Source organism: Manacus candei, unplaced genomic scaffold, assembly GCF_025592945.1.
Source record: "Manacus candei isolate 608988 ecotype Guabito, Panama unplaced genomic scaffold, ASM2559294v1 h1tg000015l, whole genome shotgun sequence".
NCBI classification, from domain to species: domain Eukaryota; kingdom Metazoa; phylum Chordata; class Aves; order Passeriformes; family Pipridae; genus Manacus; species Manacus candei.
The window spans coordinates 4,667,799-4,685,563 of NW_026138063.1; the positions used below are offsets into that span (position 1 = coordinate 4,667,799).

General features: G+C 46.0%; 2 protein-coding genes across 3 annotated transcripts; both read right to left on the reverse strand.

Annotated features, from left to right (window-relative positions):
- Positions 1-3,327: 3,327 nt before the first annotated feature.
- On the reverse strand, positions 3,328-5,745 carry RPL22L1 (ribosomal protein L22 like 1). The gene is made up of 4 exons (XM_051781762.1): positions 5,662-5,745; positions 4,980-5,072; positions 4,464-4,585; positions 3,328-3,580 (listed from the first exon to the last, which is right to left on the reverse strand). The coding sequence occupies exons 1-4, from the start codon at positions 5,668-5,670 to the stop codon at positions 3,436-3,438; spliced, it is 369 nt and encodes a 122-aa protein (XP_051637722.1). The 5' UTR covers positions 5,671-5,745; the 3' UTR covers positions 3,328-3,435.
- A 239-nt stretch (positions 5,746-5,984) lies between these two features.
- Positions 5,985-13,855, reverse strand: EIF5A2 (eukaryotic translation initiation factor 5A2). Of its 2 annotated transcripts, XM_051781761.1 has the most exons (6): positions 13,745-13,855; positions 13,283-13,473; positions 11,789-11,893; positions 10,121-10,252; positions 9,765-9,855; positions 5,985-6,686 (listed from the first exon to the last, which is right to left on the reverse strand). In XM_051781761.1, exons 2-5 carry the CDS (start codon positions 13,445-13,447, stop codon positions 9,796-9,798), a joined length of 462 nt encoding a protein of 153 aa, XP_051637721.1. In that variant the 5' UTR covers positions 13,448-13,473; positions 13,745-13,855; the 3' UTR covers positions 5,985-6,686; positions 9,765-9,795. The 2 variants fall into 2 exon arrangements, with proteins under 2 accessions (XP_051637721.1, XP_051637720.1); XM_051781760.1 differs by having other exon boundaries at positions 5,985-9,855.
- Positions 13,856-17,765: the final 3,910 nt, after the last annotated feature.

Sequence of the window (17,765 nt, forward strand, 5' to 3'; positions counted from 1 at the left end):
TCATAAATCAATGTTATTTGGGGAAGAGTAGCAAAAACACCTTTTGAGAAATAAAGGGGAAAAACATTGAAAAATGAAAGGGGGAGTAATATATTTTTATAACATATTTATATATGTTTATAGAATATAGAATACATATATATGTAAAAAATTTGGCTATACTGAAGTCTAATAAGAGTTATGGTGCCATTGCCCTCCTGAGCCCTGAGCTGGCAGGTGCTGGCCCAGGCCCATCTGCTGTGCTACCAGTGCAACTGGTGCTTTGCAATGATTATTCCTCTCTCCTAATTACACTTCTGGCTTTACCAGGGCTCTCAGCTGGGTGGAGGCAAAGCAGCATTCTCAAAGCACTCACTCCTGCTGGGTTTCACGCTTATCCCTTCTGGTAATCCTAGAGCACCCTGAGCATCACCTGAGACTGGAACATGTTTCTGTGGCTGCTGAACTTTGTGCTGTGGGTACGTCATTTTTCCCAATAGCTTCATCCTGTGGCTGATGCAGGAGCACGTGTCCCTGCAGCTCCAAAGAGAACCTGTCCTTCCATCAAGTAGGGCTTTTCTGGGCTCTTGTCCAGCACTAAACATGGAAAATTCCAGCAGTCAATCCTGTCCACTGTCAAGCTGTTCAGGATCTTTTAACTTTCAAAACAAAGATGAACAAAACTGGTGATTTTACCGCAGATTCTAGTTGGAAAGAAACAATTGGCCTGCCAGGTCCCTGAGGAAGGTACCTGGCTGCTCCCAGCAGGGCAGAGCTGCATTCCCACCAGGGATCACAGAAACACTGACCTCTGGCTTCTGAAAAAGCTTGCTTCAATTCTAATCAGGATAATTTGCATTAATTTACATTTGAACAATAAGAGGCTTTGTTCCCTGACTGCCACCTGCATCACACCTGGCCTCTTTGGCTGTGAAATAAATGAATTTATGAAAGAATCACTGTTTTTCTGAAGTGTTTCCTGAGGTCAAGTTCTCATCTGTGGACTCCAGCGAGTTTTCTCCGTGAATCTTTTAACAATCGGACTGTAAAAGCTGCATTTAAATTTAAAATCCCTATTTGTGGCTTCCGTACCTAACACATACGTGCACCTTCACTTCATAAAACTCCTCCTGCATAAGAGCTGTAACAGCCCCCATGCTCCTAAAATCAGAGTTGGGAGGTTCTTGGTACAGACAGCAGAGCTTGGGCAGCACCACAGGGACAAAACAAAAATGCCTGGCTGCTACCTAAAGGAAAATGCTCCTAAATTTGCTAAGTACTCTAGATACACAGTTGTTAATCAGAATTCTGGTTTTTCAAAGGTTACCAACATTTTCAAGCATCAGAGTAAGGAATTCCAAGGCTCCATCCCCACTGCAGTGAAGCTCAGGGAGTAATACAACTTGCATAAGCACTTTGGCAGTTTTCCTCCAAACACAGCTAGGAAATAAGTTGCTTTGCTTGCAATCCCAGGCCTTGTTTCCCTCTCTCCTGACTAATGACAATCTGTATCTGTTCGGCTGTACAATCACACACTGCCAGCCTGCTTTGAAAGGAGGGATAACAAGGCACCATGATCCCATTAGCTCCGATTCTGTTTGTGCTTGTTCCATTTAATCACAACAGGTTTGTCGTGTCAGTGAGGTATAAAGGATGTATTGTCACATAAAAGCACAACTCTGAAACACCAGGTGGGGGTGTGTTTTGAAACACAACTCAAGCCCTTTGCTTAACTTCCCACAGCAAAGAAAACAGATCAGTTTTACAAATACTTGCAAGTTTACCGGGAAAAACGTGGCTTGTTCAACCCAGTATGAACTAATACTGTAAATGCTTTGTAACAGCATCTTTGGAACTACAGAAAAGTAAGAACCTTTAGTTGTTGCTTCAAAACTGCCTGTTTTTTCTCCAGTGGGAAATTCCAAGGCAGCATTACCCAGTGCCTTAGATCAGGACAGGTCTTCTAGTGTTTTATTTCCACTGAAGCATATGAAGTCCAACACATCTGTCTGGCAGCCACACGCTGCTCCCTTCCTTTTGCTGCCTCTGAGACAGCAAAATGAAACAAACCAGCAAGGCAGAGATGACACAAGTAGCTGCTGTTCCACTGCTGCTTCCATTCCTCTCTCTGGGCCACCCGTCAGGAACAGCTGCTCGAGCACATTGAAAAATGACAAATGGGACCCCAAAGGCTGTTGACAAAGTTCATCTCCCCTTCTGTACTTCTCATTTAGATTTAGGTAGCCAAAGTGTGTGCCATTTGACCATTAATGCATTGCTTTGTGCTTTAACAAGTCTGTAACTAGACTGTCTCAGAGGTTTGCCAGCAGAAACAATGCTGATATAATTTATTTTTAAAAAATCATCAGGAAATCAAACCATTTAGTAGGCACACTTCAGCCTGAACTAGCAGATTTGTTCAAGCACAAAAATCAATATCAGAGCCTACATGCATCCCTGTTTTATGATGTTTACTTATTCCAGACTTCACCAATGCTCTGGGACCTGAGATTAATAATAAATCACATGCAGAGGACACTATCAGCCCAACAGCACGTGGCACTGAAATGCACCCACATGCAACAGTTACTGCAGCTGCAGGCTCACAAATACCTTTTCATAGTGAAAATTCATCAAATTTCTCTTGATATTACACAAACAGAAGAACTGTTTTACAGGATTTGGAGTGGTTTGTGTTTCAATGAAAAACCCTCCACTTGTACTAAAGAAATGCCTGTATTAAGAAAATAATCCCAGAAGTCAAATACAAGAGCTGTAAAACACATCATGACAGTAAAAACATCTGTATGGATTTTATGGCATTCAGTCACTGTCAGTATTAAAGGACATCTCATTGCTTCTTTTAAGTTGTTTTAGCTGGATGCTGGCAATGAGATTTGTCTCCGCCTTATCAATCAATATAAATCTGGCTAACAAACCTCTGTCATACCAGAGTTTGACTTGTGGTTATATACAGGAATACTACAACTAACTAATGAATTAGGTAAATCACACAGAAAAAAAAAATGTACAATTTGTAAGCCTGTTTTTAACTAAAATAATTAAAAGTAAGTTTTTATTAAATATTATGCCATTAGCTCCACATAAATTAGCAGGAGCTGGTACTTTCAGTCACAAAAAGCTCCAGGATTATTTGTACCAATATGATTAAAAACTGATCTAACTGTCCCACAGGTGTGCTGGGCAAAGGGCTCAGTATTCTCCTACTGTGACTCTCACTGGTGCCAAGTGACCAGCTGATTTCTGGTAATGGAAGGAAAATTGCAAACCAAACCATTCCCTGGAGCTGCTTTTTAATTAAAGAAAAATACTAGAAAACTAACCATGCTCTGTCAAACAGGGTACAAGATCTTTATTCACCAATAAGTTAAGTGTTCTTATAAATAGATGTTCTAGTCTTTTGTACTCTGTGTTGAGCATAAGGCCAGGATTCCATTACTCCTCGGACTCTGATCCTTCCTCATCCTGGCTGATCTGGAAGTAGCGCAGCTCATACGTCTCCTTGTCAGACGCCACAACACGGAGCCAGTCCCGCAGGTTGTTCTTCTTGAGGTACTTCTTTGTGAGGTATTTGAGGTACCTTGAAAACAAGAATTTCATGTCAGAACTTTCTCTCTGAACAACCCTTGCTGCTGTCTGCACTCCACCCAAGATACACTGATCACACCCAGAAACAGAAGATTATTCTATGTAACAGGTAATAAAAGCAAGTTTTCATTATAGATATGCAAGAATTTATTATTTGTTGTTTTTTGACTAAACAGCAAAATGCCAGTAACTGAAAAGCATTGGTAAGTGGTTTTAAGCCTTGGTCTTAAGAACTGATTCTAAACCTTGGTTCAATGTAACAGATTCTGGTGCATCTGTATCAGCAAACAAAGGGGGGATCTGTACCTCTGATAAGTGCACTCATCTGTTGTGTCCTAACAAAATTAGCGCTTTAAGGCTTCATTTAACTTATGGGAGTCTTTGCAACAACACATATCTCACACACACACACACACTTTAATACAACCAATTAAATAATCAAACAGCCACCCTGTTAAAGGTCCATCTTCCCTTGATACACTTCTAAAGACCTATTCAGAGTATTTGTATTAATATGCGTAGAGTGAGCTTAATTTGCAATCAAGCCTTTAGTTTTAAAAAGCAGTCTTTAAAATATCTAATATGATAAATCTGTTTTAATTACATATTTCACTAATATTTACAAGTGCTATGAAGGTTAGAGCTGACACCTCTCTAAGTATCAGAAGTGCACTAACTGAAATCCCTTTTGCAAGCAGGAAACGAATATTAATGGCTACTTTAGGGACATGATTTAGTGGTGGACTTGGTTTTATGATTTGACTCGATGATCCTGAGAATCTTCTCCAACATTAACGACTCTATGATTTTATGTTCAACATAAAACAGTTCAAAACTCTCTATCACAAACACAACAGAAGGAAACCCATGCCAACCTTTTGGAAAATTGCTTCTCGGATGTCACCGTGATCTTGTTCTTCAGACGTTCAATGTGAACAGTGTTGCCCAAGTTCCCAGTTTTACCATTGACCTTAACCTTCTCCTTTAGGAACTGTTCCTGTTTCAACACCAAAGAAAGAGAACACTAGGGAATGGCACCCTAGGTATAAACTAGGGAAGGGACCCTAGTCATGCAGCAACATTAAAAACCACCGTTTACTCATGTCCTCACAGAAGTATTTACAATGCAGAAAGATTTTAGAGCATGTGATTATAAAATATCACTCCCTTGCTAAAACAGAATTTTAAACACTTCTATTCATGGACAGGTATGAACTATGCTGTCTATAAAAGACAACTAAAGCCAAATAACTTTTTAAAAGCGCTGATAATTTGAAGGACAGCTGCTGATCTTACTAATCAAGAATGCAGCTTTTCAGGTGTAACTCAGCTACTGTAATAAGGCTTTAATTATACTAGTTGTCAGAAGTACAAGCAAAAGCACGACTTACAAAATTCCCTGAATCAAAAATTCCATCTTCGACAGGATGGGTCAGGTCAAGGCAAAACTTCCAGGTGGACTTTTTAGACTTTCTGTCTTTTTGCTAAAACAAACAGACAGACACACACACAAAAAACCCATAAACAACCAACATTAAGAAACCGTGCCAGAGAAGGCTTTTATCCGAGCAAAGGGGTGGTGGGGACACACGGCACGGAAGGGACATGGCAGAGGAGAGATAAGGACACACGATGGAGGAGGGGTTACTCACGGCAGAGTAGGACACACGATGGGGGACACACTGTGGAGAAAGGGGGCACACGGCAGTGGGGGGACACAGGGTGGGAGAGGGGGACACTCAGGGCGGGGGGGGGACACACGGCAGGGGATGGATGGGTGGACACACTGTCGGAGGACACACTGGGAGGAGTGGGGGACACACGAAGAGGGAAAGGGAGGGGACACACACGGCACAGGGGGTCACACATGGCTTGGGAAGGGGAACACGGAGCAGGGGGGACAGGGCAGCGGGAGCGCCACCTCCCGGCGAGCGACGCTCACTGCAGCCGCCTACCCCCGGCCGCCCCCCACTCAAAGCCTCCTCGGGGAGACCCACGCTTGTCATCGGACCAGCCGCCGACCCCCCGCCCGCCCCACAGCTCCCCCGCGGCCCCCTCGCCGCCTCCTCTCACCGGCGCCATGGCGCTTCCACCCCGCCGCTCCCGCTGAAAGGAAGTGGCCGCGGCCGAGCGGCGCTTTTATACTGCCGGCGGTGACGTCACCGCGCCGGCGCGCGCGGCACGCCGGGAGGCGGGGGCGCTCCCGAGGACATGGCGGCGCCGGGGACGGGATCCCACATGGAATTCCCGGCGCTATTCCCGCGGGGCGGGCACGCGCGCGCGCGCTCCTCTCGCAGCCGCGCGTCTCCCCCTCCACCCCCCACCCCAGGGAACGGGCTGCCGGAGCCCCCCGCGCGGCCCCACCGCGGTCCCGTTCAGTGTAACCAGCACCAGCCTCCCCACAGCACTGACACCTTTATTATTATTATTTCTGGAGCAAAACACACACGTACAAATCTCTTTTCCCCTGATCGTTTCCATGGTGTTGAGAACACAAGCTTCCAAAAGAGAGCCGCGGGAGCCACTCGGGCCGGGAGCAGGGTTTGGATTGTCCCATGATCCTTAACTCCAGCTGTGGCCGTCGCTCCCCTTTTCCCTCGGAGAAGACAGGTTTGCTTACAACAGACAGCACAGGACAACAAGGGTTTCTGCGATACAGCAAAGCACAGCAAACAGTTCCTTGGAGTTCACAAACCAAGTCACTCTCGGGTGCCAAATCCTGTAGGGCCGGGCTGCAGGTGCTGGAGAGGCTCCCGACCCCCTCATTCCATGCTGATCGCTCCACCACGCCTCCAGGATCCACACCTTCACAACATTCCCAGTGGATACTCAAAATATCCTTAGCAAGGTTCTTTTAATAGCCTGAATTTAGTTCTACTGTAACAAACTACATTCTAATTACTCAACCAAATAAAATAAAAAAAAAAGGAAAAAAAGTGGGATTTATTGAATTTTGAGTTCTGTGAGACTGACCTGCAGCAACCATAAGAGTTTGAACTGTCAACAAACTTGACTTCTTTACAGATTATGTAAAATTATCTGCATTGTGAAACTACAGACCGTGCACCGTTTCTGGGTACACTGTGGATTACAAAAACCTGCAAGAGAAACAATGAACTTCAGCTAACTTCTTAAAAAAAACAGCCCTGAGAACATGGCTCAACCAGCAAGAGCCCAGTTGAAAAACCACCATTGTAAGCAAAAATTAGAAGGATCTATTGAAATCTCAAAGTATTATTTGCCAACATTTGAGGCAGGAAACACTGCAGTCTTTCCAATTGTGTAAAGTAGTAAGAGAAACTCAATGAACAGGAGCCATAAAAAAATGCATTATTTAGAGTGGAAACACCTCTCATCACCTCCCTGTGTTCACAGCCTTTAAGCAATTGCCATCAGCTATCAGAAGTTTATAGTTTATGATTTTGACACAATTTAAGTGTTAAGACAGTAATACAGAACAAATACACTGGTAAGATTTGTTTTTAAGCAAAGCTATGAAAGAACTTCCCTAAGCACTTGGTTATGGATCTTAAAAATACACACCTCTATGGATTACTGATCACAAAGTTTGTTGCAACGATTCTGACAGGAAACTGAAACATCTCGGTTTGGAAAAAAAAATGCCTCAAATACATGTTCTAGTTTAGAAGCAACTTTTAACCTTACTGAAACTTGGAGATTATGCTTAAGACATGCTTATGTATTATCTTATGGGAAGCTTCATGCATGATGCTTTGCACTTCCATGGTGTCTGAAGTGCTTCACAAAAGACAACTAAGTATATAAGAACAAACCTATAATGAAGTACTTAACCATTTAAATCTTGCAGAACTGAAGGTTGCAATAGAAGGATGTCTGAAAGGCCCAAGGAGGGCTCTTCTAGCAAGCTGGAGGTCATAAAACCTCTATCTTTAGATTGCTGTATTACTTGAAAACTCCAGTCAGGCCTGAACCCCGCTTGTAGGAACAGGACTAAAACCAGCCCTGGTCCCAGAGAGCTTAGTCTGAGTAACTGCTCAGATTGTGAGCTAGTGGCATCAAATACCTGTCTTCCAACAAGGGTTGTGAGGATAGGCAGGCATCTGAAAGTAGACTAAAACACTACCAAGAACAAGGACAAATTCAAGTCTCGCAGTTTTCAAGCATATTAGAAGTATTTGTAATATGGTGATAGCATTAGAACTTGCATTAGTTTGATATAGCAACCTATGACCTCCCATGTGACACCACACAGTTCAAATTGCTGTCAGCACTATCATCAGTGCTTTTAGTCACCTCCAAAGCCAACAAAGCCTGTCTTCCAGGTACCAGCCCAATGGAGAGGCAGGAATGAGCATAGTGCAGAGCAGCCTCACCTATTCCACACACGCTTCAGAACTATTCTGAAGGCATTACAATCTACAGCTTCTTCTAAGAGCAGCTTTGCCATTTCAGTCAAGGTGCTATTTACAGAGTTCACCTGCAACATGTATTGTGCTAGGCGAGAGCATGAGGCAGGTCCTGCTTCTGCCAGGTGTCCCAGGTAACTGTGCTTTATTACCAGAGTGTATTTATTGCTGTCTTTACCATCACTGGTACTGCTCTCCCTGGCGCGAGGAGTCTGTGGGAAATGCATGTTTTTGCCACCTGCATTTGCTAAGCCCTGCCATGGTGTGTCCAAGGGCAGTTCAGGACAGTTGCCACGAGCCCTTCGGGGACTAGAGAGTACAAACTATGAAGCTGAACACATTTGAAGCAGCTGAGAGCAGCGTGAAGCCTGACTCTCGCTGCCAGTGGTGCGAGTTGTGCGTGCTGTCTGGGGCAGCAAGCCACGAGCTTACGTGTCATCCTCCACCAGCCACTGAAGATTAAGGCAAGTTCATGGAACGATTTATCAACTGTGAAGAGAGGTCTGAGCCATGGACTAAGGAAGTTTCCCACTCGTGAAGAGTCACCAAGTCTTAGAATTCAAGCTGAACGCCTTAAACAGGAGCAGGCTAATTATCCCTCCATAACTATTGCTGTGAAGCCTTGTTAAGCTACTATATAGTTAGAGGCATGCAGGCGTGTTGCTATGACTCAGAACTCTCTAGGACAGGAGCCAGCTTTCCTAACTAGGTAGCAAGTGTTTTACTTTTATAGTTAAGCCATGGTTGTTCGGTATCGTCTGTCAAGTTTATATTTTGAAAATACAATAGTTTTATTTTTTCTTAAAAAGAATCACATGCATTTAGTTTAGGCTCAATGCTACAGTTTGTCCCACTTTTTGAAAAACATGTGGTCCCTGTGCTACAAAAATATGGTCTGAACCTGAAGGTTAAAACCTAAAGCTGGAAGCACTGCAACAGATTCCCATGGAGTTTGTCACCCTTTTATAGTTTTAAGATAAATATAATAAAGGAAAGCAATTGAACTGCATTTTTCTATTTTATTTTTCAAGTCTGACAAAGGCCTCGAGTGAAAGTCTATAGCTTTAACATCCATTCTCACCTTTGTGTCCCCTTGACCTATCTATGTCTTATCTACCCAATATTCCAATTGCCTGCCTAAACTACAGGTAGGCTTTTTTTTTTTAAACCATTTTATCATTACAATAAGCCAACAAGTTGGCAAAGAAGAAAACAGAGGTAATACAGTTAAGTTGCACATGGCCACCGGGGCTTGGTCAAGCCAGCTGGCATTTCTGATCACTTGAGTTTCTTGGTCTAAAAGTTGTGATTGGCACCTACAGTTCTGCAAGAGTCCCAATCCACAAAGTACTTAAGCTTTAAAAAAAAGAAAAAAAAAGGCTACTTTTATTGTCAGTTCTACCTAAAGATGTCAAGAAAAATACTATTTGTGCTCTAGGTCACTTTATAATCCTAGATACCTACCAGCTTATCTAAAAGCCCCTGAATACTGTATTTTGTCTGTTCATACAGACAAACACTGTTTTGCTCAAGCAAATAAAAATATATCCACTAGTAACACCTGATTGGTTTCTTAGATCCATAGCTGAAACCCACAGGAATGTTAAAATAGTTACAATTAAGGAATTAAAATCTCAGTGATTTTGAAAACTGCCAGTTAGCCTGCAACACTAATCCAGAATCCAGCACTGCTTTTTAACAATTCAAAAAGGAAATGAGGTTGCTTGTGAAGGCCAGAGCTTTGGTGACAATAAGAACCAAATTTATAGATCTGTGGTTTGTCCAGACCTGAGCAGTTGCCCGAGCCTGGCGATCTTCTTTACTTGCAAGGCTTTATGGCTACAGCACATTCTTCATTCATTGCACTTATGACAGAAATCTGGAAGAGAAGACACAGAGGTGAGCTCCAGACCATGCCACAGGAAGTGTTCTCAGAAGCTACAGACTTTCACATTTTAGTATCTATCCCATCTCTTTTCAGTACTCCACTACGAAAGTCCTTCTACATCTCAAAGGGTGAATTCCTACCCCTCTAACCCGCTCTTCACAAAGAGATACAAGTGGTCAATACCAGAATAAGACTTCCTCATTGCATCATCAAGTGGAATTAGCCATAACTGTTCTTGTCTGCCCTCCATACTCACCTGCACATCTTCATTGGCATTGAATTTTCCTTCTATTTCTTTGCCGAGATCCCCTTCTGGCAACTTTAGATCCTCACGAACTTCACCACTTTCCGTCAGCAGGGAGAGATACCCATCCTGAATGCCTATCAGCTATGAAGAGAAGGCCACTTTTAGGAAGTTTAACATCAGCAGTCACTAACAGGTAGTAGCTGAAGGTAAGCAGAAAGCAGTGAACTCTACCTGTTACAATAGTTCTTTAGTATTGTGTTTGTAACAGTTAAGAACCTTCTGTAAGTCAGTTTTTAATAAGTTTAGTGGGCTGACTTAGGGCAACTGTAGCAAAGGCCAGTCTGCTGTCAACAACCAACAGAAACCTGCTGGGTTACTTCCTACTATGTTGGGCACTGCAAAACCCACCCTTGTGATTTAGGAAATGTACTGCTTCCAGGTCACTGGTTCAGCTTTATCTGTGAATTAGAAACAATAACTGGAAAAGTGTTCACTGAACAGCACTGCTTGTGTGAAGTGTACAAAGTACACATCAGGATAACTGTACACCTCCACACCTGCATTTCTACAGTGAGACACTATCATTTACATTAAACATCCACCAAGTCATGGACCACTTCTATAATGCTGTTTTCAGCCTAACCAAAAGCCTGAGCTAAGGGGAATGGCTATTTTGACAGAGTAGGCTGGGAAATGGGGAACGTGTAACAGTAAATCCAAAGGCTACCCTAACAAGTCTGAGAAATAGCAGGAATTTCAGTAGCAATATGAACCCAAGAAATGGAGAAAGACCACCAAGGTAGCATTAAGAATTTCTTGGAAGGTCTGAGCCCTAAGACAGGCTGGTCACACTATGTTCCAACAGCATCAGCTGATTTGAAGAGTTGCTAAAACACTGGATTTGGGCTTTGTCAATCATCTGCAGCTTTCCAGATGATGTGGATGTATTAACTCCCGACCAGAACTATTGCCACTACAATGGGAATATACTGAACACACTACAACTCAACCTGAACTGTGCTGCTTTTAAGAGCTCACTATCCATACCACAGAAGGCATTACAGAAGCCTGCTGAGCTCCTTTCATACAGGTATTTCAGTGCAGACTTCAGGAGCACCAAAATTATTTGATATCAGCTAAAGCCAGCTCCACATGAGGAGGAGAAAACACTGTAGCAAGTTAGAATTGGCATCAGATACAGTTTAAGACTGTTTGGGGATTCATCTACCCTATGTAAGAGCGAAATTATAAATGACAATATATGCTTTGATTCATGTTTACCTAAAGTGAGAGCTTGACTATCCTTTAACTAATAATAACTGGTAGCAGGGATAACCTCTCTCCATATTTTAAAGGATGCCAGTATCACAAAGAACACAGAAGTGACCTTATAACAACAGTTAAAAAACACAGTTATGAATTATGTCTATTACCTGTCACATTTAAAGATTACTACTGTAACATGAGGCTGTTAATACACTAAGGAGCTCCCTCTTTATCAGTGAGTTTTGACAGTCTTAACAATTCAGTAAATGCTATGAGTTTAGGTATGAGATGTCTAGAAAAGCAAGTTCTATTAATTCTGACAACAGTACTTTATTGAGAGGCAAATTTGGGGATAAAGAGAATTTACATGTGGTATTAAGAGTATAAAGCCCCTTATAACTGTTAACTCACCTGGTAATCATTCCTCTTGATATTTGGAACATCCATGTTATGAGTCGATGGGCAAATATCTTCATATTTTTTACCAGTGAAGATATCAATACCAACCAAGTGGACCTGTAAGAGTAGAAAAATAACTTCAGTTACTGTTGGTCCTACAGAAGCAACATGCCACTGCCGTATGGCACCTAAGATAGCTGGTTTCACACAACTTTCTAAGAGATCATGTGCAATCCCAGATTCCACCTAGACCCTTTGCTTGTGGTATGAAACATCCCTTACACAGAGAGGAGGCCTCTTGATCCCTTCAAGAGAACACTACAGAAACCCTACATGAGAACAAGATCACTGTTGTCTTTCACTGCCTTCTGTAGATTTACAGCAGTAAGCTCAGGGCGTGCAGAGGTTAACAAAATGTGTATTTCAAGTTGTAGCTGTTCTGAGAAACACAACAGTGTCGCTGACAATGCAGAGGTTAAGGGGAAAAGTGGTGGTCATGCAGAGAGATCACAGCAGCCCCCATCTCCCTTTTGCCTGTTGCACTGCCCACTGCAGCTGGAGCTTACATGGCCAGTTTAACCAGCTCTTCTTGAGTCCTCTACACATTTCTGTATTTAAGAAAATTGTATCTATTAAAAAAAGGGAAGGAGAAAGGAAAAAACTGGCAAGAGCTTGGTATACTCTAGCTTTCACAAATCCCAAATACTCTACCCACCTACACATATCACACAAGGTTGTGGAAACTTAAAAATCTCATTAGTCTGTGCTTGTAACAGACCTGTCTCTAAACTCTCACACACCCAGCATGAAGAGTGGCTGAATGAATGAGGGGGGATTCCAGCCTTGCTCCAAGCTCTGGACAGCTGCACGAGCCAACTGCTCAGGCAGCAGCCCCAGAGAGCGGCTGAGAACGGCCCTGCTGAGACAGAGGAGGGGGAAGGCACTCCTCTCCCAGTGCTGGGAAAAGGAAAGAGCTGCGAGGCAAAGGCAGCAAAACAGGGCCAGAGCAGGCCCAGGGAGTACTGAGTGTCCGCGGAGCCCTACGGATTATGTAACACGGCACGGGCCCTTCTGGTCTGGCACTACAACAGTGAGAGTGCCGGCACGGGCAGACACAAAAGTGCTGTGGTGGGTAGCGACAGCACAGTCCAACCACGCCCTAGTGATTTCATCAGCCCCCCTTCCAGAACTTACTCTACCCCCATTACAGAAACTGGTTTTGTCACTATCAGCGTTAAACCTTTTTCTGTTGTTGGTTTGTTTGGTTTTTTTTTCAAAAAGCGTTAACGCGTTAAAGTTGGGAGAAAAAAACTAACCCCACCCCCCCCGCCCCCGTCCTCAATCGTTCCTGCTTTACATGACTGGAAACCCTTGAGCCAGCCCTGGAGCGACGAGACACGCGAGACGCCGCTGCGAGAAAGGCAAAGGCAAGACAGAGAGCCAAATGAAACGCTACACCCATCCCTCCAGCCGGCCGGGAACACAGACTGCGGGGCCAGCGCTCACCTTGGCGTGGCCGTGCTTGCCCGTCTTGGAGGTGGACATCTCCACGATCTTGCAGGGGCGCCCCTTGAGCACCACGAAGCCGTTCTTGCGCAGCGCTGAGCACTGCATGGGGTAGGTGGAGGAGGCGCCGGCATCGCCCGTGGTGAAGTCGAGCTCGTCGGCCATGGCGGTGCTGGGGGGGGCGGGGGGGGCTGCGGGGAAACCAGAGAGAGGGAGGTCGGCTGGGAAGGCCAGGACGGGGAGAGGGGAACGGGGACGGGGCACCAAGGAGGGGCGGGGGGAATACGGGCACGGCCCCAACCACCCACCCCGGGGAGCGCGGGCTGGGCCCCCCCCGCTCCGCACACGTGCGCGGCGGGCGGGACCCGCCACGTGCCGCGGTCCCCCGGCCTCCCGCCCCAGGGCGCGCCTCACCCTCCCCCCCCTGCCCCCTCCTCCTTGCCGTCCCCGCTGCCCCTTTACCTCGGCGGAGGGTCGGGGTGCCGGGGGCGGCGGGTGGCGGGGGCGCGGGGCGGGAGCGGCGGGCGCGGCGCACACGCGCCCCACACACTGCGGCGGCGGCGGCGGGAAGGGGCGGCGCGGGGCGCGCGCGCACCGCCCGGCCCCGCCCCCGCGCTTCCGCCCCCGCCCATTGGCCCACGGGTCGCCCCCCCCCGAGGTGGGCGTGGCCTCCCCGCCCCGCCCCCCGTCCCACGTGCCGGAGGCGCTTTCCCGAGCCCCGCCCGCCCCCCTACGGAGCGCGCGCGGGCTCAGGGCGCCGCCGCGCCTCGGCCGCCAGGGGGCGTCGTGCGCCGCCTCCTCCCCTTGCCCACACCCCTCACGCTCCGCCGCCATCTTGGGCGGCTGAGGCGGCCCCCGCCCATGAGGGGCTGACCGCGCAGTCCACGGAGTGTTTTTTACACGCATTACAGGGGAAATGTGTGTCCCCAAGACCTCGTGAGGCCTGATTAACTGCCCACACAGCGCTCTGTTGTCCGCCTCGTGTGTCCCCTCTCAGAGTAATCAGAAATCTTGGGCGGCTGAGGCGGCCGCGCCCCACGAGGGGCTGGCCGTGTGCATCGCGGGGTGTTACACGAATTACACGGGAAATGTGTGTCCCCAGAGCCTCGTGAGGCCTGATTAAGTGCCCACACGACGCTCACTTGTCGGCCTGTTTCTTATGTACCCTCTCAGAGTAATCAGGAATTAGTGTTTTGCAAGCCAAAGGGGCCTGAGACAGGCAAGATCCATACCAAGGGCTTGTGCTTCTTAATAGACATGATATTCCATTAATAGTGGAATTGTTAGTACTGCACTACTGTGTCCAGCTGTGGGGTCCCCAACATAGTAAAGACATGGATCTGTTGGAGCAGATCCCAGGGAGTGCCATGAAGGTGATATTCTTCTGCTAAGAAAGGCTAAGAGTTGCAGTTGCTCAGCCTGGAGAAGAGAAGGCTCCAGGGAGACCTTGTTGCAGTATTCTAGTATATAAAGAAGGGTTATAAGAAAGAGAGAGAGATAGACTTTTTACCAGGGCCTGTAGTGACAGGACAAGGGGCAATGGTTTTAAACTGAAAGAGGGTAGGTTTAGAAAAACTGTCCCCAGAAAAACTTTGAACGCCCCATCATTGGAAGTGTTCAAAGCCAGTGTGGATGGGGTTTAGAGCAATCTGATCTAGTGAAAGATGTCTGTGCCCATGGCAGGAGTTTAGAATAGCTGATCTTGAAAAGTGCTTTCAATCTAAACTATTGTAGTGCTTCTTGCCCCCTCCTCAGCAACGATGCCACTGGCACAGCCCTTGGTCCCACACCCAGCCCTGCACTGCCTCAGGAGGGGTCTGTGGCCATGGGATCCTGAGAAAAACAAAGCCAAATGGCTGTTTTTACTAAAACTCTCCAAGTCAGATGCCACAATATTTGAGCTATTTGACCAAACTCACCTGCAGACTGTCCTGTGGAGCAGCTGGCGGATGGGCCCCAGCCCTGCGGGGTGCCATGCAGGTCACCTACAAACACCACAAAACCAGGAAAATGCAGAAATTCCGTGGCAGCACTGTCAGCACTGGCCTCTGCTATCACCACCACAGGCTGCTGTGTGGTGTCCTACGTTTTCTGTCCCAGAATCCTGAATTTGTCATCTGTGTTCCAATGGGGCATCTAGACAAGTCACTTTTAACATCACATTTTTAAATGGTTCACCATGGGATATTTTATTTAACCTGTGTCAATCTGCACGATCTGTTTGCCTGTGGTCCCTCCCTTGGTTATACAGATCCCACTCCAAATTGTACAGTGTGTACTTAAGAAGAAACATTTGGCTCTCATTTACATGGGGCCACTTTATGATGCCCCCGCAGTGGCTCTCTCTGTTACCACAGCTTTCCGTGGATGCTGCCTCACCCAGCCTGCTCTGGAGATGATATCCTTTATCCTGCTCATTTTACTGCTGTCTCAGTTGATAGGGAGAGTCTGGGGCATCCTGTTAAGTGTTTTCACATGTACAGTGAGTGTTTGTTTACCTGCGTGTGACAAATTGCACGTGTTCTAGGGCATTTTTTCTTCTGATAAAATACATCGTGAGAGAACGACCAACTGCTCTGACCCAAACAGCAGCAGGCTGTGGCTCAGCACTACTGATAATTTTTTTTCTCAAGTATCAGTTGATAAATTTGGTTGATTTTCCACAATTAACAGATTCATTTTGTAGTAGTTGAGAGATCTTCTGGGCTGAATCAAGTCCTTTTACTAAAATACAGCTGTAGATGATACTTATTTTTCAGACACAAAACAAATATTCCAAGACGGCCATTATCTGAGATTCAATAAAAAACATTGGAAATCCATCCATCATTCATTGCCTGCAGGCATCTTTCCTTTGTCTGGATCAACGTTTATTTTCTAATGTATGTTTCTTGATAATACTAATGTGATTATCCCCCTTTTCTACACAACAACAGCAATTTGATTGAAAGCACATTCGAAAATAAAATACTGTGGCCTTTCACATTTAAAGGTATTTCCTTTCCAGTGTTGCCCAGCCGGATCACACCCCCCCCTTTTCTTTCCAGTAGGCTCAGGATGCTATGAAGCTTTGTTTCTCCTAACTGTGTCTTTATATATAAGAAGTGAAGAGGGATTAGAAAACTTTTAGAATGTTTTAAACTGAATGAGTTATGTCTGTTCTGAGTTACATTCTGGAGAAATGTCTGACACACGTCCTTAAATCCCAGCCTCGAGAATATGCATTTCAGCCAGAGCTGGGCTAATCCCACCTTCTTTCCAGAAACATCCCACCTTGTTTCCAGCTGGCCTGCTGGAAGGCAGGAGGTGGTGTTTACACCCACATGAGCCATGGGTTCAGGTCACACAGAAATAACAGGTCACGAGCAAAGCAGTGTAAACAGCCCTGTTCCAACGTGAGCCAGCGTCTGCTTCAGCTACTGGGCTGACTTTGCTGGGATCTCACCGTGTCCTGACTGTTAGAGTTGAGGGTTCACAGCGGCTTCTGGGTGCAGCATCGAGCAGGAGAACATAAGAGGCTGGGAGTCGGTGACTCCCCCTTCCACAGGGCAGTGCTGTGCTCAGCAGGCCCTCTGAGCTCCTCCAGTGTCTCTGTGGGGCAGGAGCCGGGTCACGGGTCACAGAGCCTCTGCAGTGACCTTGCCACAGGCACCCACCCTGCTCCGGGCACTGCTTTATTCCTGCCGTTCACCGTCAGCTCCCTCTGCCGTGCCTGTGTCCAAATTACCCAGGGAATTACCCTGGGATTGGGGATCAAAGACAAGCCGTGACAGTGCAGGGACACTGAGCTAGTGGGAACTACTGTAACTTCCCCACCGGGAAGAAGGGAAGCACAAAGTAACTCCAGCTGTTCCCTCCTCCTGGGTCTGCAGCAGTGCTCCTGCAGTGATATCCCACTCACGACCTGGGGCCTTGGTGCTTTCCACAGTCACAGAGCCGCTTCCCGCTCCTGAACTGAATACAGGGAGGCAAAAACGCAAGACACTACCCAAGTCTCAGGTCTACAGTTGTATCTACAGCCTGTAAAATTTAAGGACTGATGATCCACAGCCAGGATTTATTGCCCCTTTGCTGGAGAGGAGATCCTTCCTTTTCAGCACAGCTACTTAGGCTGTGCCTCTGGGTAAAATTTGTCAGTATTGCTTGAGAATTTAGTGAAACACTTGAGCACACTCGGCTACCTTAAATTAAATCTCATGCTTACACATTCTGCTGGTGTTCTGCCATGAAATTCCTCAGCTCCCATAGATTTCAGTGAAAGATAAGGACAGTGAACACCTCGGAAAATTCATCTTACCTCAAAGACTTGGTACCTGCGTACATAGTACTTGGGTTAACTTCATCGTTATCAGCTGTTTGACCCTGGAGGTGGAGGGTAGTGCTTTTCAGCGATGAAAAACAAGTTGAAGTGAGGCAGAAAAATCTGTGATAAATTAGTGTGGAGAGTGTTAATGGGGCCAAATGTCCTGAGTTTATTGAATTA